The 22,284-nt window shown below is 41.1% G+C and overlaps 3 protein-coding genes across 3 annotated transcripts; 2 read left to right on the top strand and 1 right to left on the bottom strand.

Annotated features, from left to right (window-relative positions):
• Positions 1–59: 59 nt before the first annotated feature.
• K441DRAFT_705326 (Nucleotidylyl transferase) lies at positions 60–2,406 on the top strand (the record flags this gene model as incomplete). Its single annotated transcript, XM_067653586.1, has 10 exons — positions 60–101; positions 152–231; positions 347–547; positions 684–744; positions 820–929; positions 996–1,050; positions 1,118–1,373; positions 1,492–1,600; positions 1,660–1,702; positions 1,801–2,406. The coding sequence occupies 10 exons, from the start codon at positions 60–62 to the stop codon at positions 2,011–2,013; spliced, it is 1,170 nt and encodes a 389-aa protein (XP_067504682.1). The 3' UTR covers positions 2,014–2,406.
• A 114-nt stretch (positions 2,407–2,520) lies between these two features.
• Positions 2,521–2,788, bottom strand: K441DRAFT_718061 (uncharacterized protein; the record flags this gene model as incomplete). Its single annotated transcript, XM_067654004.1, has 1 exon — positions 2,521–2,788. One exon carries the CDS (start codon positions 2,786–2,788, stop codon positions 2,564–2,566), a length of 225 nt encoding a protein of 74 aa, XP_067504681.1. The 3' UTR covers positions 2,521–2,563.
• A 397-nt stretch (positions 2,789–3,185) lies between these two features.
• Positions 3,186–6,557, top strand: K441DRAFT_557594 (ankyrin; the record flags this gene model as incomplete). The annotated part of the gene is made up of 7 exons (XM_067643379.1): positions 3,186–3,616; positions 3,679–3,774; positions 3,807–3,985; positions 4,033–4,057; positions 4,104–4,664; positions 4,715–5,690; positions 5,781–6,557. 7 exons carry the CDS (start codon positions 3,186–3,188, stop codon positions 6,555–6,557), a joined length of 3,045 nt encoding a protein of 1,014 aa, XP_067504680.1.
• Positions 6,558–22,284: the final 15,727 nt, after the last annotated feature.

The following is a 22,284-nucleotide window of genomic DNA, read 5'->3' as shown; positions in this document are numbered from 1 at the left end:
TAGGCTCATAACCTCTTATTTAGGCGATCCGCCCTCTCTCTTTCCATCCCATACCAACTATGGCCGAGAAACCCTCCGCAGACCTTGGCGAGCCGCCCTCCGTCGCCGCCCTGTCCCTGACCGAAACAGCCCCACGCATGCCTCTGAACAGCAAATAGACCCGTGGTCTGTGAAAGCGGCGACAGATGAGCAGGGGAATGCGCTGGCGTTCGACTGTGAAGCAATATCCCAGTACGTTTTCTTCTCTCCAGTCCCTCGTAACCTCCGACTACCCTTCATTGTCGCGTCTCATGCCTCAATCATACACTCTAACCATATTAACATAAATCTAATGCTCCATATCTAGGAAATGGAACACTAAACTTATTGACAAGGGCCTGCTCGAGTGCTTCGAGCGCGTAACAGGCCACCGCCCGCACCGCTGGCTACGGCGCGGTCTCTTCTTCTCCCACCGCGACTTCAACCTCATTCTAGACTATTACGAGCAGGGGAAGGGCTTTTTCTTGTATACGGGCCGTGGGCCAAGTGCTGGCACTCGATACCTTTTGTATGTTGCTGTGTTGCTGCTTGAATGTAAGAGTGGGGCTGACGCTATAGGAATTCACGTGGGTGTAATGCTCTTGGTGGGGGTTTTGGAACTGTCCATTTAAGGGGATAGTGCTGACGAATGTGGTGCGGGATAGGAAGTGGTTACAGGATGTGTTTGATGTGCCGTTGGTCGTTATGCTGACGGATAATGAGAAGGTACTGTAATCTCTTTGGTTATGGGAGGCAACCGCCTGACTCCCAAGAGTTGTGATTGTATTGACCTTTTGACAGGCTTTGTTCAGAGATAATCTCACGTTCGAAGAGGTGATGGAATACTCACGGGAGAATGCAAAGGATATCATTGCGTTGGGGTTTGACGTTAAAAAGACGTTTATTTACAGGTAAGCTTCTTAGCTAGACAATAACCCATATTCCCATAAACATGTCTTTCTGATAACCATTTATAGTGATCTCAAATTCGTAGGAAATGGAGGTGGTCACTTTTCCTTAAACGCCTGGGAGGTCAGTTCCAGATATATTCCGTCACGCTTTTATCATAGCAAGTCCGATTAATACTTACTCCACCTAGTTCTCCAAAATCGTAAACTTCGATCAAGTCCGTGGCGCCTTCGGCTTCGACAACTCCACCAAAACTGGCCGCATCTTCTTCCCCAACCTACAATGCGTTGCCGCCTTTGCGACTTCCTACCCTTTCATTTGGGGCGATGACCCGCTCTCGGACTTCCGTCCCGCTAAAACTGCCGCCATCCCCTGCCTGATACCGTGCGCCATCGACCAGGACCCGTACTTCCGCCGCGCGACAACTCGCTACGCATGCGCTTCCCGTCCCCCAAGCCCGCGCTCATCCACTCGAAGTTCCTGACTGCCCTTCAGGGCGCCGGCGGCAAGATGAGTGCGAGTAACCCTAACTCTGCAATCTTCATGTCGGATACGGATAAACAGATAAGAACAAGATCAACATGCGCACTTTCTCGGGCGGGCAGGAGACGCTGGAGTTGCACCGCGAGCTGGGCGGGAATCCGGATGTCGATGTGGCGTATCAATATCTTACGTATTTCGAGCCCTTCCCCAGCAAGGGAATCGACAGACAATATACTAACCCGTGTGTAGCGTCAAGTCTTTCCAAGAAGCCCGAGCGAAGGTCACGGACGAGGTAACTATTTCCTTTCTCCCCCCCCTTCCTCTCATCTTCACCATTCTCTCCTTTCTGCACCATCTTACTGAGCGGTAACTAACGCCTTCTCGCCACAGATCACGCAAGCTTTCATACGTTCCCACAAGCTCGAATGGGCCGGAAATCCAACCCCATTAAACGCCCGCTCTCGGAATCGAAACCCGAAGCCGCTGCTGACGGCGCGGGAGCAGAAGGGCAGAAGAGCTAGGGCAAGCGGGCCGCTAAGCGGGCAGCGAAGGCGGGGAAGGCGGGGAAGAGCGAGGAGACACCCGCGGCGGCGCAGCGACTAGCTGGGCCGGTCCTGGGGTTGGGTTTTCTTTTGTCTTTTGTCTTTTGTGCGGGTTGGAGTTGGGGTTTGGTTAAGGCGGGTTAGTAGGACGGGAGAGGTGGATAGACAACGTAGTTGCTTCTGTAGAACAAGAACGGTTTTGCTTTGGAATGCGTAAGTTTGCAGTATAGGATTTTCATGCGTGAGACTCGTGGGGGGGGGTTGACGTTAGGGCGTAGCTGGGAGAGGGCGACAGTTTTGCTACAGGTAGCTTCAGCGATAGTGCAGAAGGCGCTAACTGGTGAACGCGTTCTCAGCAGCATTTGCTACTTTCTGAATGTATACTTTTATATGGGCATCGGGTGCTTCTTGTGCGCAATGTTCATCTCAATACTTTTACGCAAAGAAGCCAAACTTTAGGAGGTCTTTGGAGTTTCAAGGTCATAGACTGGTGGAAATACATCATCGTTTTTACCATCGACAGTCAAAGGGCTACAATACCCTTTCATCTGCGGCTTCTGCATCTCTTTAAGCACCCTGTCTGGATTGAACTGGCGTAGTCCTGTCTTTGACTATCCCGAGGTAGTATTTCGAGAATTCATTGCTTTGCGTCGTGCGAGGTCATAGAGAAGAGTAAAATGCTGCTTTCCGATCATGTTAGACCCTCCTCGATACAACCGTTCAATCTCCTCACGATATGCAATCTTCAGTACGTCGCAGGGTTGGAGCTTGTGGGATGTGTGCGACGGAAGGCGACAAAGGATAATTGGCTCGCTTAAGAACCACGCATCAGTCATCTAGTCTAGCTTAAGCCACAAGCAAAGCTCAGCCGCAAGTGCTGGCATTTCAACTTCCTTGGATCTGAGTTGGTGGCAGACGAAGCCCTGGATCTTCCACGGTCAAGCCTCAACCCCTTCGCATCCATATGAAAAGCACTAACCCTACTATTGATGTGAAATCCACTCCTGCTTTCTGGCTGCCGACACACTTCAGGCACCCGCAGCACAGCCCGGTCTCAAGAGTCGCCTTATCTTGAGCCAAGAAGCTTATCGCTAAATATATACGACGCTACTTGACCTGCGTGTTTGCCATCTACTGGTCATATTTTGAAATTAAGGTGATCTACTTGCCGAAACTCACCTTTCTACGAAATCATAAGTCCTCCTATTGCAGTCTTGGCCGCAGCCTCAGAATATGGCTGAGCTCGGAGTCGCTGGAGGTGCAGTTGGGATCATTTCCCTGGGGATTCAAGTCTGCCAAGGACTTATACAGTACTATGGGTCTTGGAAGGACGCCCCTAAAAATGTTGCACAGATGTGCAGATCGGTACAGAACCTGGAAGAAACATTAAAAGTGTTGAAGGTCACCATCAAAGACAAAGGGGTAGCTACGCGGGCTGAAACGGGAGTTCAAAGCAGTATTGATGCCTGCACGGTTAGTATCAATGAACTGCAGGGTGAGTTGATTAGAGTTCAAGAGGTCAAGGGGTCTAGTATCTGGTCCAAGGTTCATGGACAAGGACGTCGCCTTCTTTATCCATTTCGAGAGAGTACACTGCTAAGGTTAGAGGAGATTGTCGCTGAAATCCGCGAAAATCTAAGCCTAGCAGTGGACGTGCTACATCTGTAAGTGTGATCAACAAGGGAGATAATATATATGGAGACTGCAGTACTCACGAGGCTATCAGGCAGGGTACAGCAAACACTGGGGAACAACTAGAGTACGTGTCTACTCAAGTCAACGACTTGGTGACATTCGTTCGTTCTCATCACAATGGTATTCCGTCCTTATTGCTGTTAAAGACTTGTTCTGAAGATATCTAGATCAGGAGAGTAGGGCTATCATTAACTGGTTGTCTCCTTTAAACTTCTTCGCAGCACAGAACGATAATTTACGCAGGCGACAGGATGGTACAGGAGAATGGCTTTTCGAGACTTCCCAGTTTGAAGCATGGCTGGCTGGGACAGACAGAATACTATGGTGCTCGGGATTACGTATATCTATATTCATTTTCGAGAAGGCCAAGCTAACTTAATTCTAGCTGGCGCGGGCAAAACAATTCTTGCGTATTATTACCTATCAAATTACTCTTCTTGTACTAACTGTTACTAGATCTGCTATTGTCGATAAGCTCCAAACTCAACTAAGCCCACAAAACGTTGGACTAGCCTTTGTATATTGCAACTACAAAGAGCGTGGTAGCCAGACGCTTGCAAACCTCATCGGGAGCCTTGTTCAGCAGCTTGTGCAATGCCATAGCACTATCACTGATGAAGTTCGTGCGCTCTACACCCAGTACAACTCAAAGAACATACGACCAAGCGAGGAGGAGTTTTCGAGAATACTTCAGTCACTCATTGTCAAGTTTTCGCATGTCTACGTTGTAGTTGACGCCTTAGATGAGTGTAACCCGAAAACGAGGAGCAAGTTTATCGAGAAATTGCAGGAGTCACCGGCGAATCTTCATTTACTATGTACTTCCCGACATCTCGGCGATATCCAAGAAGCATTTGCAGAGGCATCTCATCTAGAAATCCGAGCGAGCGATTCAGATGTCGCACGATACCTGAAGGCGCAGATCGTGCAGGTGCCTAAGCTGGTTAAGTTCTGTAAGAAAGCCGTAGATCTTCAGGGCTCTATCATTGAGAAGCTGGTTGAAAAAGCAAAGGGGATGTCCGTATCTCCCCTGTATCTTAGCGCGCGCCTATTGCTTACTTGGTTAGGTTCCTACTCGCCGAATTGCACCTTGAGTCACTGAAGACGAAGACGGACGTCAAAAGTCTTCGGAAAGCCTTAGATGTTCTGCCCGAGGAACGGGATAAGACGTATAAAGAAGCTCTAGAGAGAATCCAAAGACAGCCTGAAGATGAATCGAAGCTGGCCATGAGAGTCCTGTCGTGGATTACTCATGCTATCCGGCCGCTCAAGGTTGGAGAGATTCAACATGCAATCGCTGTCATGAATTTCGAGCCTGACGATACCACACTTGACGAGGAAGGTCTTACTGACGAAGCTGAACTAATCACCGTTTGTGGAGGGATTGCTGTAATCGATCAAAACAGCAGGGTCATTCGCCTAGTACACTATACTACCGAGGAATATTTCGAAAGGCACCGCAGCAAAATATTCCCAACTGCTCAAGTCGACATCTTATGTGCTTGTATTCGATACCTCTCAATGGACCCTTTTAAAGATGGCCCCTGTACTACAGATATGGAAATGGAAAATCGACTGAAGAATTACGAGCTTATTGAGTATACTTCACATCACTGGGGCACTTATGCCTGTGGTGACCTAGATGACACAATCGAAGAACAAGTATTACGGTTTCTCGACGATGGCTCTTTACTGTCTAGCGCAGTTCAGACTATGAGCATGTCTGGTTATCGCTACGGCTCATCATGGAGTCAAAAATACTCAAAGGGAGTTCCTGGAATTGTAGTTGCGGCGGGATTTGGACTAACGAGACTTGTCGACAAGACGCTAAGGTTAGGAAATAGTATAGAGGGAAATGGAAGTGATGGGTGGACGGCGCTGCACGGGGCGGCCCGGAGCGGGCACGAGCCCACCGTGCAGTTGCTGCTAGAGAAGGGGGCGGACGTCGAGGCGAAGGATCAAGAGGGATGGACGGCGCTGCTTAGGGCGGCTTGGAACGGGGACGAGGCTGTCGTGCAGCTGCTGCTGGAGAAGGGGGCGGACGTCGAGGCGAAGGAACAAGAGGGATGGACGGCGCTGTTTTGGGCGGCTTGGAACTGGCACCAGGCCGTCGTGCAGCTGCTGCTGGAGAAGGGGGCGGACATCGAGGCGAAGGATCACGAGGGATGGACGGCGCTGCACTGGGTGGCTGAGGACGGGCGCGAGGCCGTTGTGCAGCTGCTGCTGGAGAAGGGGGCGGACGTCAAGGCGAAGGATCAAGAGGGATGGACGGCGCTGTTTCGGGCGGCTTGGAACGGGCACAAGGCCGTCGTGCAGCTGCTGCTAGAGAAGGGGGCGGACATCGAGGCGAAGGATCACGAGGGATGGACGGCGCTGTTTTGGGCGGCTTGGGACGGGCACGAGGCCATCGTGCAGCAGCTGCTGGAGAAGGGGGCGGACATCGAGGCGAAGGATCACGAGGGACGGACGGTGCTCCACCAGGCGGCTGAGGGCGGGCGCGAGGCCGTTGTGCAGCTGCTGCTGGAGAAGGGGGCGGACGTCGAGGCGAAGGATCAGGAGGGGTGGACGGCGCTGTTTCGGGCGGCTTGGAACGGGCACGAGGCCGTCGTGCAGCTGCTGCTGGAGAAGGGGGCGGACATCGAGGCGAAGGATCACGAGGGACGGACGGTGCTGCACCGGGTGGCTGAGGACGGGCGCGAGGTCGTTGTGCAGCTGCTGCTGGAGAAGGGGGCGGACGTCAAGGCGAAGGATCAAGAGGGGTGGACGGCGCTGTTTCGGGCGGCTTGGAACGGGCACGAGGCCGTCGTGCAGCTACTGCTAGGGAAGGGGGCGGACGTTAAGGCGAAGGATCAAGAGGGATGGACGGCGCTGCATAGGGCGGCTGAGAATGGGTATGAGGCCGTTATATAGCTGCTTACTCCTTTAAATCTAATCTTATAGTTAAGTGTAAGGCATATTGCCCAGGTGTACGGTAGGGAGCAGGCAAGCCGAGTATGAGTCACAGGAGAGTCGATGGAAGAGGACGATATGGTAAAGAGTAGGTATGGCAATACCCTAGTACAGAGACGAACCGATGAGGAGGGAAGGGCTGCAAGTCCGAGGTGCTTATAAGGAGGTGCCAAGCTTAGCCTTCGGCTAGGCCTTGGCTACCCCTAAGCGGTCTTTAGGCGATGCAACCGGGTAAGGGTGGGGACGAACAGACAGGGCGACACGTCTTAATTGAATGCCCCAGTTTTAAAGAATTGGTCTGGCCGTATAACAGCCAACCTCAGAGCTTCGAAGCGATCTTGAACCAAACATGGTCAGCAAAGAAAGCAGCACAATATATGGTACAAACAGGCCTCCTAGGGCAGTTTCTGGAGGCCAGGAACAGACTTGAAGTGACCAACTGAGTCTCTCTCAGTGGCAGATACGTCACACGCGACATTGGCGGAAGACGGACGGTATCAAAGCAAGAACTCCAGGCCCCGTAAAACAGGCCCGGCTCCAATATATGGTACGGAACAGAGGTAATTTAGGTACTCACTACTTTTTGATTATTTAATTTCGATCATCTCCTTTGCACAGGAACTTACCCTACACGCATATGTCTTTGTAATTTTGATTTCAGGCGTTCGCTTCTCTCCTGGGCACCATACACCTACAGCACGTAATAGATAGGCGGATAAGGGCCTTACGTAATTACTGCTGTAGGTAAGACGGGCGATTACCTAGGATTTACCTCTGTAAAATAGAAGACCCAGTATAGCGCCCTTAGGGCAGCTATAACGGTGTATAATTTCAATTAAAAAAAAAACCTAAGTAAGGGATAACATACTCCTTATATTGCCCCCCCCCCCTTTATTAGGGCTGGCCCTTAGCCTATATACCTAAATAAATAAATTTCTATATATAAAGGAAGGTAAGCAATATAAAAGCTTTACTTATATAGGGAAATAGGAAATAGGGAGAAGGACTAGCTAAGCAGCCTTAATTAAAACCTTAACCTATAGCTAAAACCCTATAGGAAAAAAGGCCTATTTAGGAAGGAAAAGAGCGTCTGCTAGTGGGGTAAGACTTAATCGTATATAATTAATCTTAAAGAGATAACCGTATATAGTTATATCTTGGCAGCTTTTTGGCTAATAGCTAGATAGTCTCTACTTAGAGCTAGCTTAATCGCGTAAGATCTTTAAGCTATTCTATATAACGCTGCTTCGCGTCTAATGGTTATTAATAAGGATTAGCCAATTAAATCTTTAGGATTAATAAGCTGCAATAAGATATTTAAGGCTTTTGATATATATATAAAACGCTATAAAAGCTTAATTTTTGGTAGAGAGTTGTGTGATATATAAGCCCTAGCACTCGTCCTTCCTATAGAATGGAATTTTATAAACGCTATAGCTAAATAAGGTTCTTCTATAACGCTAAGGGCGTTTCCAATCCTTACTATTACGACTTTGTCTTATAGTGTTAGTTAATAAATCTACTAAGGCCTTTCTACTACCTAGATAATATGTAGTAGACTTCCTTCTAGCGTCTATACAGGCAGAGTAGTTTTACAGCTTTATAGCCTAAAGCTTAATAAGCTTATATTATACTACTAGCTCCTATATAATATTATCTATACCCTTCCTCTTAGCGACTTTATATTTAGAGTGTCTTTAAATATAAATAGAGTTCTTAAAAAGCGTGTTCCGAAGGTCCTTTCTAAATTGCTTATATAACTTCTTACGCTCATAGTAGTGCTTTATAGGCTTATAAGATAATAGCTAATAGCAATTACTAATAATTATATTAAGTAAGAAGTGGAATAGAGGCTTCTAAGTCTTTCTATATATCCTTTACGTGTTGTAATAGCTCCGTAGCTAGTCTACTACATCTACCCTATATATATAGCAATTATACTCATTTATAAAGTTAGGGATTGGGAGTTTTTTAGTAACATCGTTGCCGAACACCTTGCGGGTTTAAGCAGCTCCTAAGGCAGTTTTTGTAGGTCGTTATTATTAAGTTATAATATAGGATTAACCTAGCAATACGTGACGTTAGCGCGTTCTTAGCATGGTATTAAGGCTCTTAACACTATAGAAAAATCTATAGAGCTTACTATTATGTATAGTAGACATAAAAAGGACTATATTGGCGTCCTTTTAAGCAAACTCCATTACCTAGTAGTCTTTTAATGTAGATCTATAGAGCTTACCCTATAAAATCTATGCTGAATGCACCAGCTTAAGCTTTAACAGTTGCCTATTAATTTGCTCTGGCCGCTCCTTTCTTTTTTATCCTATTAAATCCTTTATAATATCTATAGAATCCTCCCTCTGCGTTTTAGTTGTTTTTACTATTCTAACGGCCCTAATTCTAAGCTTTTAAAGGCGATAAAGAAGCTTAACGCTTATAAATAGGTTATTAAGCTATATAACGTACTTTCCTAAAGGATATAATCGCTGCTAAGTAATCTTATACCGTTATATAAGGAAATCGAGGACTACTGCTTGTGTCTTACTAAAGCCTTTTACTTTCGTATAGTGATTATTAAGGTTAATAGGGCCCTTGTTACCTTTGGCGTACCAAATCCAATCTAATACATAGCCCTTATTCGCTAGAATCTATATCTTAAAGCCTTTTGGTATTAGTTTAGATAGAATATTAACTATTTTAAACACCCGTCCCGTAAATCTTTAAATAGTCTTATTAATAGTAAAGTAGGCTCTAGGATTATAGAGCTTCCGGCATATTAGTCATAGATACTTAAAGAGTTTATTAATACGATTAAATGTAGATTGGAAGGTATTCTTGTTATTAGGGGGGGTTTCTATAGCTCTAAAGTAACGATTAAGCTGCTAGAAGCGGTTCTTTAATATATAGTTTTTAACTATATATGTTGGTATGCTTTAACAACGTGCAGAATATATATATTACAATGATATGTACTATGCGGTGTTGTAGATGGATATTGTCTTTTATATGAAGAAGGGTGAAGAACTTAAGGTTCCTTACTACGCTAGTGCCGCGGTGACACGTAACGGCAACTTGCCATACATGGCGGTAATTTGCCTCCTATTGCAATGCAATATATTCTAGCTACACTGGGAGTACTTTAGAAAATGCGGAGGACTAGTATCCTACAACTGTGCAGTTTGAAAATCCATATATATACACTTCTTTTTCTTTTTCTTCCTTTTTTCCTTCCTTCCTTCCTTCCTTATGCCTTTATATTAGTGCTATTATCAGTAGCACGTTCTACCCATTCTACTGTCTTTAACTCGATTCGGTTTGTATTAATGAGTTGCTTAAGAGCTAATGACGGTTTGCTTTTAGTTATAGCGTCCGTAGGGTTACTGTCTCTATCGATCCACTTAACTTTAGCTATTTCGCGTCTTTCATATAACTGACGTAGGCACATAACATTAATTATAAGTCTCTTCTCCTGTGTAGTTCCTAGTTTAACGAGGCATTTGTAGATTAACTTTGAATTGGTGTAAAGGATAAGTGGTAAGCTAATATTAAGTTGCAATTCGACTGTGGCCTTAATTGTAGCGCCGATATTAAAACCATAGGCTATAGTATATAATTTGGAGGCTAGTACGCTTCTAGTGATTCTCTTACACTTGACTAAGGACCAGTAGACGATGTTCGCCTTGTTTAATAAGTCTGCTAGTACTAGGATATATCTAATCTATAATAAGAGATCCTTATTGTTTATAAATAAGGAATTAGTGAATACAAGTAGTTATAATATCTCTATATTAAGTTTAACAAAGTTTAAACCTCTTATTAGGTTCTTAATTTGCCACCAAATCCTCTTATTAAGCAGTTTTACGTCTTTCTTATTAGGGTTAATTACCTAGGCAGCGTAGGATAAATTAAAAGAAGCTTTAGGTTGGCATACGGACGTAATATAAGCTCCTCTTACTTATTAGGCGATGTATTGGTCCTTAAGTATAAGTGCTATACAAATAGTGCCTCTGGAACTAGTTGTTGTAATAGCTTCCTTAATATTAATAAGGGTTAAGTTCTAGCATTAGCGCTCCTGCGTAAGCGTAATTATATAATCCTATTGTCGGATAATACCTCCATTAAACTTAATTAGGTATTCCGGCGTAAGTTATTCGCGTTCCTTAGTTAGGAACTTAGCTTTCTTAATCTTCTCCTATTCTAAAGCTGTAAAGACTAAGTTAGCTAGTAGGAGGGTATTATTAGTCTGTAAACCAACTATTCTAAAATTTGTAGGGTTGTTAAGGTAAAGTAAGTAGGGGTTATAAGTAGATTGGCTTATGTTTAGTTCTTTAATATAGTGGTTATAGTAAGTCTTAAACTAATAATTGCCTGCCTTAGGAATGCCGTATAAAGGTCTAATAACCTTTAGAATTATGCCTTGTGAGACTCTAAGTGCCGTACTAAGTTTAAGAGGTACCCTGATATAGAAGTTTCGATTTAGTCTTATAGCTAATTATACGTAGACCTATAAAATATCTCGTAAGTAGAGATATATACTATTGTTCTAAGTTATAGCCGTAATATAGAGAATAAGGCGTTGGCTGACTTATTAGATTATAGGTGATTGGGTTAATATAAAGTCTTTTTCTAGGTTATTATATGCCTGTACAACTAGTCTTGACTTCTTAAAGGCTTTATTAGAACCGGGGTTCTTAATCTCGTTAACGAATCTAAAGTTAAATACTCTGTTACTTTATGGTATATCTTTAGGGTTAACCAGTTTAAAAACTCCTTTCTTAAGTAATCCCTTGATTTTCTTCTGGCGTAATACTATAAACTAATTAGACTTTGTAAGTTGATTATTGTCCTCATCTTATAGATATATTAAAATGTTCGCGGTATTAGCTTTAATAGGGTACTTACGTGGTCTACCTCTTCTATACTTAACGGGTTAAGGTCTAGGCTTAGTTTAAGGTGGTTCGCTTTTATCGTCTTCTAGTTGCGTATTCTTTATAATCTTAGGGTCTACTAGATATAGTTTCACAACCGTACTACGGAAGTTGGTGGGTCTATAGGGAAGTTGTATAGTACAGGTCTTATTTTCAATGCTAAGTAGGTTATATGGACTAGACTAGTAGCTAGGTTGGCCTATAGGTCCTTCTCTCCATACTAATACAGGTGAGTTAAGTGGTAGGTTATAGATTGCAGTTGTTTTAGGTCTGTTGCGCATGTTAAGGGCATCTACTACTTGGCGCTTAGCTCTAAGTTTCTTAACTTCTTCTATAGCCTTTTTAAGAGCTGCTGCTCGTTATATGACTATAGGGTTAGGTGCGTCGGATTCTACTATGCGTAGGTAAGCTCTAAATACTAGTAAGGTGGGTATAAGACCGTCAGGGCCTATGGAATTATTAATTGCTTTAAAAGCCATTTATAGGGCCATGTCCTTACTAATATCTGGCAGTTCTGCAGTAATAATATGGTATATACAACGGAGGGGGCCATAGTAGCGTTTTACTATTCCGACTGAATTATAGGCTTTAATAGGTACACTTCTTGTAACTGTTCCAAATATTGTGGCGTATTGTTTAAATTCCTTACTTACAAAATTCTTGCCTATATTGTGTGTAATAATATTAGGAGGCCCTAGGTATGTGTTAATCTAGCACATTCGTAATACATCCTATATATGCTTGGCGCTAATATTTTGCAGCCATCTACTAGCTTAAAATCGTGTTCCTTTATTAACAATATATAAAAGGGGTGCGCCATTAATATATATAATATTAACCACGATTAAATAGTTAAAATCGATATTATTATATAAGGTAAATCTGAATCTACTAGGCGACTTTCTATATTTTTGATAATGGTGGCAGTAGTGTATAAGATAATCTAAGGTCTTGCTGTTAATATTATGCCCTAAACGTTTAAGTATTTGTACAAGACGCTCAGCTAAAGGGTAGCTAAAATAGCGATGCAGTTGCTTTAATTCTACGTCGGTAAGGTAGCAGGGGTTTTATTTGAATAACTTAGTTAAATAAGTACATAGGGGTGTGTTTTAAAGTAGGAAAGGGTGGCCAAAGCGACGTACAACGGGTACTTCGCTCTAAGGGGTGATTAGCATATTTTTTAGGTTGTTATAGTATACTTATAGGTGATCTATGTCTGCCAAGCAAAGTAAAAATGGGGTGTCGACCTTAACAATATGAAACTCGATTATGCTAATTAGGGTGATTACTTTAGCTGATCTAATTAATGAGGTTAATCTAATGCCGAACTGTACATTAACCATGCCTTATGTGGTGGTATTAAGCTATATATTAGTATTAAGTCTCTAAAATACTAAGAATTGGCCATATCCTACTATAGATCGTTTAGATGCTCCTGTGTTAATCATTATACCTATAAACTTATCTATAGTATAGCGGGACGTGGATATGGTTATATTGTAGGTAAAGGGGTCCTAGTTGGTCATAAGAGGTACTATATTGTCTATAGTTATAACTAAATGGCCAAAGGCTTTATTAGCTAGGGTGGCGGCTATAGAAATCGCTTTCTGCTATTTTACTTGGCTAAGGGAAGTATAGTAGTGATTAATATTTAGTTGTGAGTTCTTATTAGTTGCCTTATAACTTGCATTAATAGTTAGTGCTTAAAAAGCTTCCTTAAGCTCTTCTTCTGAGTTAGTATTATTATCCTCGTAATCTATAATATATTGGTTAAGTCGTTTCTCGAATTAATTATTAAATTTGCTAAACCTATCTCTATTGGCAGTTCTAAACTTAGCTTTAAACTCTTCTTGCTCCTCCTTAGTATATCTCCATAAGCGACATCCTTCCCTATTATATATGAAGCAATATAGTTTCTTTCGGTTGCGGTTATATGGAGGGTTGTTATAGTTACTACGGTCGTAGTTATTATCTCTTTTATAGAACCGTCGGTCTGTAAAGAAGGCTTATATCTTCTCTATATGCTCTTTCTCATATACTATAATAGACGATTAAAGTTTGTTAATAAGGGCTCTAAGGTTATCCGGTGGGTTAGAGACTGTATATCTATATACTAGTATTCCCTAGTAAGAAGTGACGATTTTGTTATAAAGGAAGTTTATGGTTTATAAGGTAGGTCTAAGGCTATGCTATAGTTGACGAAGTCTGTGGATTAATAATTAGAGATATTCGCTTGTCGACTTGTCTATATTTCCTGCTATTACTATTATAAGTATAATGGTATTCTACTCGTCTAGGTTCTTGCGTTAAAATTCTAGTCCTTTAAAGAAATTCTAAAGGTGCTTGTAAGCTTTGGCAAATAGTAGGCGGGACAGTTAGTTTATATAGAAGTGGTCCAAAGCTAGTCCTTTTAGCATAGTAGGGAATGCCTTAAGGTAGGCTTCTTGGAGTACGTCTGCTCAATTGCAGATATTATAGAATATTGTTAATTTATAGTTAAGGCTTTCGTTTATGCCACCGTATTTCTGCTCCTCTATATATATCTTGGCTGCATTTGCAATTTCCTTACTATAGCCGGTTATAGTAATAGGGCGGTTCTCCTCATCTGTAAATTGTACGTGGAGTTGCTGTATTATTATTACGGGTTAAGGCGTAGCAGATAGTGTAAAAGTAGACGTAGTCGTAGATTAAGGTATGATAGATAGTGTAAAGGTAGAGGTAATCGGTATACCGGTTAGTTAAGTTGCGGTAGTTTTAGCTTATTATTGCTCCTCTAAGGTACCCTCTATTATATATACCTTAATTAATCTTAATAGCGTCGGTCCGTACTTATTATTGGCTAATTTAATCATCTCTCTACTCTATTTAGTTTGGTCTTCTTTTTATGCTATATCGTGTAAAGACTAAGGGAGTGTTTTATTTTGTTTATGGTTAATATTAACCTATACTCCTTTAATATTTAGGCAATTATATAGTTGCTAAAGCTAGTATAAGGGGATTTGCGTAAAGATATTAACCGTAAAGTCCTTAAAATCTCCCTAGAACGATTCCTAGAGTGTTAAGTCTAGCTAGTTATATATCTCTGTGTATAGGTATATCTTACATCGTAGGTAGTTAGTTAGGTCGTCCTTAGAGGCTTCCGTTATATTAGCGACTTAGTTAATTAAGGCACGAGCACGGTAAGAGGGACGCGTAAGCCTGTACGATTGGTAGTCTATAAACGAAGATCTAAAGCTAGAGAAAGGAAAGGAGAAGAAGAGCAGCGCTGGTCGAAGTAGGGTTCTTTTATACGGTCTTCTAGTCACGTAACCGCGAAGTTCTGCCAAGTTCTGCCAGTGCCGTAACATTACCCCCCCCTCCGTAAAAGCCTGCCCTTAGGCTTTGTAGTCCGTATTATGCTTATAGGGCGTTCTTATCTTTATATTCTTCTGGTAGCTTATTATCTTTGCTATACTAGCACTCTATCCACTCGTTTAGGTACTTTAGGGGTCCTAGTTTATTAGGGTAGCGGTTATAGAATTTTTAAAGCTTATAGGGACTACTAATAAAGTTCTATACCGGGTACTAGGTAGGATCTAGGTTATAGCCTTTCCAACTAACGCGGTACTTTAGCGTTTTCCTTACTAGTTTACAGGCCAGTACTTCTTTAATTTCCCATTTGTTGTCGCCATTGACTTAAATTAGTAGGGGAGGTTCGTTCTTTTGTCCAGGTAATAGGTCGTTTATAGCTTTTTATAGCTTATCCGGTAAGAAAACGGGGTAAACCTTAATTAAATCCGGGAGCTTTACTTTGTATAAGTTACCTATCTTCTTAAGGACCTTATACGGTCCCGCTATCTAATAGTCTAGCTTACGGCTAGGCCGTTCCGTCTTCTAGTTCTTTGTTATAACCTAGACCATATCGCCTACGGTAAAGTTGGGTTCGCGTCTATACTTATTTACCTACTATTCCATTAATTTCTAGGCCTTTTCTAGATTTATATAGGCTACTGTCCAGGCTTCCTCTAAGCGCTTGGCGTACTACTAGGCTTCCTTATAAGACAGTTTCTTGCGTATAGTCCGTAGTCCTTCTGGTCTATCCTAGTTAAAGCTTATTTAGGGTAAATACCCTATTTCTAGTTAGATAGGTGTAAATCCCGTAAAGTTATAGGGTAGGGTCGCCTGGGCGTAGTCTATTAGGGGTAGTAGTTTACCCTAGTTGTTTTAGAAGTAGTTAATAAAAGGCTAGAGTCTCTAATCTAAATATTAATTTATAATCTCCGTCTGGCTGTTTGTTTAGGGGTAGTATACTATAAAGAGCTTTAGCCTAATACCTAGGATCCGGGTAAACTCGTTCTAAAAGGCCGATATAAATTGCGGGCTATAATTGGATATAATAGTATCTGGTGGTCCATAAATATAGTAGACGTAGTAGATATATAGTTGGGCCGCCTCCTTAGTATTAATATTCTTATAATAGGGAATTAAGAATAAACGCTTGCTAAAGCGGTTAACTAGAATTATAACCATATTATATCTGTTGCGGTCTATTATTAGCTTATAAAAGTCTATAAAGATATACTATTAGGGGCGGTCGGGTATCGGGAGAGGTTTTAATAGTCCTAGGGTCTTATCTCGTGGAATTATAGATCTATAGCAGCTGTCGTAATTCCGTATATAACGGTTAATATCTATAACTATTCTGGGCTAGTAATAGCGGTCACCAATAATCTTACGGGTCTTATTTTTTCTAGGGTAGGCTATAGAGACCTAGGTATAAGCTTCGGCAATAAGCTAGGTCTATAAGTTCTGTTCCTTAGCTACTACTAGCCATTCCTAGTGCTTAAGTAGTCCGTTTTTAAGGGACTATAGGCTAGTAACATTCTTTACCTTTTTACGGTATTCCTATAGAGAGGGGGTTGTTTGGTTGGCCTATAGTAGTTTATTAATAAGGTTAAGTTCGGAGGAGTTAATAGGATATATCTCGGCGCCTAAGGAGTCCGTACTTAGTTCTGCCTATATCTAGGGGTTAAGGTGTTCTAGTTATAGTAGCGTCTAGGTCCGTAGTAAGATCTTTACAGCCGTCTAGTTATCTAGGTCTTACTTACGCCTTATAAGAGTGTCCGCGCGGTTTATAGCGCCTAGTCTATATATAATTAAGAAGTTAAACTAAGATAGGGTATCCGCCTAGCGTGCCTACCGGGCCGTAAGGGCCTTAGTTATTATAAAGTATTCTAGGGCCTTATAATCTAAAACTACCTTAATTGGCTTAGGGGTCCCCTCTAGCTATATACGCCAGTGCTAAAAGCTAGAGATAATAGCTAGCATTTCTTTATTATAGATGTGGTAATTTAGCTCGGTATCTATTATAGTCTTTAAATAGTATATAATAGGGTGCCACTCTCCATCTAGTTGCTTCTAGGAAAAAATACCAGCTATTATACCGTCTAAGGCATTAGTTTCTAGCATTAAGGGCCGTTTTAGGTTAAAATAGGCAAGTAGGGGAGCCGATACCAGCCGTTTTTTAAGCTCATTAAAGGCCTGCCTATATATGGCGTTAAAGTATAAGGGCTAGTCTTTTCTAGTAAGACAGTTAAGAGGCCAGGCGATCCTGCTGTAGTTCTTAATAAAGCGTTAGTAGAAGTTANAAAANCCTAAAAANNATTNTACCCCCTTTACGGTCNNTNGGGGTGCCNACTAGTTAATTNCGGCCGTNTTNTCTNGGTCNGTTTTAATTCCGTCTATACTAATAATAAAACCTAGGTACTTTGTACGCTTAACACTAAACTCTAACTTTTTAATGTTAACCTAGAGGCCAGCCTTATGGAGCCGTTATAGAACTTTATAGATATGCTCCTTATATTCTAGCTCGTTCTCAGAGTAGATTATAATATTATCTAAATAAGCCGTATAGAAATCGTTAAGGTAGTTAAAGAGTACATCGTTTATATACCGCTGGTATATAGCTAGTCCGTTAGTTAGTTTAAAAGGGAGTACTTTATATTTATACGTTTCGTAATAGGTCTAAAATATAGTAAAATCTTTAGACCTAGGGTCTATTCTAATTCGGTAAAAGGCCTAGCGGATATTAAGCTTTGTAAAGACCTTAGCTCTACTTATTTAGGCTAGAGTCTTATTAAGTAGGGGCAGTGGATAGTGATCCTTGCGGGTTATATTGTTTAGCTTATAGTAGTTAATGTAGAAGCGGAGTCCTCTATTTAGCTTTTTAATAAAGAGAATAGGCGAGGCGAAAGGGGCTTGGCTAGGCTCAATAAAGCCCTTATTTAGGTTATTGATAAGATACTACTTTATAGCCTATAATTTGGTAATAAACTGCTTATAGAGGGGGCTAAAGCTAAGGGTGTTTTCTTTGCCCTGCTTAATCTTAATCTTGTAGTTATATAGTTAGTAAGGTGGAAGTATATTAGACGCTGCTTTAGAGAATACGTCCTTAAATTTCTAGTGTTAATAGGGCAGCTTTTATTCTACTAGTTCCTTATCTATAAGCTCGCTTTCTTGTCCACTAAGCTTATTTTCCTTTTCCTTAATTATTTAATTAATTTTATATAAGCTTGTTATAAAGGCGACGGTATTAGGCTAAACCAAGTTCTAGTAGAATCCTACGGCACTAATACAGTAGACATTAACTAGTGGGAGGTCCGCTGGTTTCCTTATAGCCGTTTTCCGGACCGTATTTTGCGGTTTAGGGTTTATAATCTTTCTTAGCTCCTATTCCATCTTCTATAGGTTATCCCTTTAATCTATTAGTTTAGTATAACGTCTAACGTCCCTTACTATTCTTTATAGCTGTATAGGGCCTAAGCTCTTTATAGGGGGCTTTTTTAGGTCACTACTAACTTCCTAGGTCTTTAATGCGGGTGGCGTAACATAGGTAGTCTAGGGGCGATATAGTATATGGATCCGTTGCGAATTAAGCTATATATCTTTCTTAAAGGCCTAGTCCCTATATATAGCATTAGCCTAGTAAATAGTATTAATCTAGGGCTGTATAAGGTTTCCTATTATAATGCTGATTTCTTTTATAAAGGAAGGGGTTAAGGGTAGGGTTTTGGGCTAGGTAAGCCGTCTACTCCGTACGTTAAGCTATAAGTCTAAATAGGCTAGCCATTTTCGCCCTAAGATTATATTATGGCTACCTAGGTCCGTAATAAGGAAGGGGGCATTATACTGCCTTTATCTGTTAATACAGAGGTAAATCCGCAAGATAGTTGTAATAGGTAGTCCTATCCGCCCATTATACCCATAAATAGGAATTGGTTTAGGCAGTTCTTTAATAGGTGCATTTAGAAAATTAGCTAGCTTTATAGTATACTAGGTGTCTATTAAGGCAAAGGCATTTACTCTAGAGTTAGCTAAAGTAGAGGTTAAAACTTAGTATCTATTACGGAATAAAGTATAAGGGATAGTGTAGCTTCTTCTACTAACTAGCCAACCTAGATTAACATCTAATATATTAATCCCTTTTAACCCTAGAAAGGAGTCTTCCTTTAAGGTTCCTCTTTTTCTAACTCTACGCTATCCTCCTAGATTAATAGGACTTTGTCCGCTTTTACGTTTGTTAGACAATTCTTTATATAGTAGCCTTTCTAACTATAAGAGAAGCAAGCTCTTTAAGCACTAAGGGCCTATATACGGGGGTTACTATATATAGGCCGAGCATTCGCTAGACCTATGGTAGGGCTAACCGCACAGCTAGCTGCTAAATTAGCGGCGGGCTATATAGGTGGTGCTATAGGGGTTACCAATTGTGCCGGGGCATTGCGGGCCGTTCTTATATTGCTTATAGTCTAATTTAAAGGGTTTCTAGCTTTATACCGTTCGGCATATACCTTAATTTGGCGGAGGCCTTAGTTAATAGCCAAGCACTAGTCTGTAAGTTCCTTTAGCGTCTATATAGTAGTAAAAACTAGTAGTACAGCTCGCTATAGGTCTAGGGTAAGCTTGTTAAATAGGTCTGGTATTAGATCTTCTTAGGGAATTCGAGCCTGGCCGGCTAGGTATAGAAAGCGGATCTAAAAGGCTAAGAAGGTCTCCGTTGTTTTTATGTTTAGGCTTTTATAATTAAGTTAAGCGTTTTATACTTTAAAGGGGTCCTTATAAATAGAAGACAGGTGCATAATTATCTCTTCTTTAGAGAGGAAGGGATCTGCCGAGTCCTATATATATTAAGAACGTAAGTGCGTTTATACGTCCCCGCCGGTACGGCCAAAGATATAGGCCATTTTAGCCTAAGTAGTAGGGAAGTAGTCCGCATTAACTTTAAGCTTATCCTGCAATTAAAGCTTCTAATTATTAAATATAGGGTTAGTTCCGTTTGTAAGTAATAGGGGGTCCGCGACCTTCGCGGACCGTAACAATGCTAATACTATATATTAGGCTAGGGCCTTAAGGATTATAGCAAGTCTTTAGGTGTCCGATGACTCTTTACTAGGTATAAGGGGTTCTCTAGCTTTAAGTAGCTCTTAAAGTCGTTTAATTTCGGCATTAGCTGCTATAAGCTCCACCTAGGAGTTTAAGTTAGTTGCTGTTTCACCATCAAAGGTATTTAAGGGTCCTGCGGCTGCTTTGCCGGCCGCTATAGTTCTTAGCATAGTAATACGGTTATTAGGGTAACTTTTGGTAGGGTTCTTATAGGGGTTCTGGTCTGTGCGTATTCTATAGATCTTATTATTCTTTTCTATTCTTCGAGTTCTAGTAATAGCCTTTAGGTCTACTTCTATGTTCTATTCTTATTTGCGGTCTATAAATATTTTTAAGTTCCTTCTTAGGAAGAAGAGTAGACGAGCTTTAGATAATATTAGCGACTTAGTTAATTAAGGCACGAGCACGGCAAGAGGGACGCGCAAGCCTATACAATTGGTAGTCTATAAACGAAGATCTAAAGCTAGAGAAAGGAAAGGAGAAGAAGAGCAGCGCTAGTCAAAGTAGGGTTCTTTTATGCGGTCTTTTAGTCATGTGACCGCGAAGTTCTACTAAGTTCTGCTAACCAAGTTCTGCCAAGTTTTGCCAGTGCTATAATACGTTAGGTTAATTCCATCTTCCTATTTAGCTACTTCTTCCTCTTAGTCTTTCTCTGTTCCTGATATCTTGTATCTTATATATTATTTAGGTAGGTAAGGGTGTTCGTAGGGTAAAGGTAGGGGAGTGGTTAAGGAGGCGGTTAAGGAGGTTTAAGGGGGCGGTTAAGTAGGATAAGGTGTTTTGCGCAGTGGTCCTCTGGAATAGATAGAACAAGATATCTAGAAGTCGTTATGGATACCAGATAAGTACTTTTAGGTGGTTTCTCTTCTTCTCTTTAACTGAAATAGGCTGATATAAAAGGTGGATAAGTATAACTATCTTCTAATCTGCTGTAAGGTGGACAGTATAACTGTCTTTTAAGCTATCTGCGTGTTTCCTGATCTATACACGCTCACTAATTAGTGTTGGTATGCTTTAATAACGTGCAGAATATATATATTACAATAATATGTACTATATGGTGTTATAGATAGATGTTGTCTTTTATATAAAGAAGGGTAAGGAACTTAAGGTTCCTTACTACGCTAGTACCGCAGTGACACGTGACGGCAACTTGCCTTACGTAACGGCAACTTGCTATACATAGCGGCAATTTGCCTCCTATTGCAATGTAATATATTCTAGCTATAATATATAAATAGCCATCTAAGTCTAAACTGCCCTAGTAGTCCTTAATAGCTAATTTACTAGTAATTCCTATATAAATAAGTACTCTAAAGTACGCGTACAGTTTCTCTCTAGATATTAGTTACTATAGATAAGCTTTACCTATTAGGGCGTCCTTATTAGAGGGCGCATAAGCCTCTATATAATTATTTAACCACTCTATAAGCTTATCTATTATCTTATCTATAAAGAAGAGCTTAAAAAGCTCTAGGGGGGCACTTATATTAACGTAGTTTAGAAGATTTGGCTCGCTATACGCGTTATAATCGTCTATAATATAGGGTTCGAATTTAGGCAGCTCCTAAGGCTCTAGGGGTGGTTCTTTCGCAATACGGGTAGGGGGGACAATGTATTTAGTAGGCTTAACGACGTTAGGGTCAATATAGGCACGATTAGAAGGTATAGTGGTTAAGTATATTACTATATAATTGTATAGACGCGTTTATAAACATTTAAAAATGGTGTTCGCGTATAGACTAACCCTTATTAGACGCCAGCGTTGCATAGGATAGCTAACTATATTAAGCCTAAGCTATCCTTATATAACTAAAGATAGGATAAAGCTGTATTTAACTAAGCTAGTAAAGGACCTTATTGAGGATTATAAGGGAAATAGGAATTAGATGTATAAGAGCTAGTACTTCTTAAAAATTGTTTTAATAAAAGGACTGTATTATAGACGTAAGGGTAAAGAATATATAATAAAGGTAGTTATAATAGCTAAGAAGCTACTACTAGATAATAAAGAGACTAAAAGTAAAAGATAGTCCCTAAAAGGCTCTTAAGCTAAAAGAATATTAAGGATATATAAGCGTACTACTAGTAATAAGGGTAAAGGAGTAGCTATAAAGGCCTAAGATACGCTAAAGAAGCTAAATATAAAGACGGCCTAAAAAGAGAAGAAAGTAGCTATTAAGGATGTCCTAGAAAAGCGCTAGGCCTATAGTAGTAGTTTAGAAGAAGCTACTATTAGTGCTTATAAAGGAGGAAGTCTTAAGATAGGTCTCTAAATTGGATATTTAGAGGATACTAAAAGCCTTAATTATATAATGCAAAGCCTTAATTAATTGTAT

The sequence above is a fragment of the Cenococcum geophilum genome (assembly GCF_001692895.1).
Source record: "Cenococcum geophilum 1.58 unplaced genomic scaffold K441scaffold_18, whole genome shotgun sequence".
Classification (NCBI taxonomy): domain Eukaryota; kingdom Fungi; phylum Ascomycota; class Dothideomycetes; order Gloniales; family Gloniaceae; genus Cenococcum; species Cenococcum geophilum.
The sequence above is the reverse complement of the archived record's forward strand: the minus strand, read 5'-3'. Positions and strand labels throughout refer to the sequence as shown.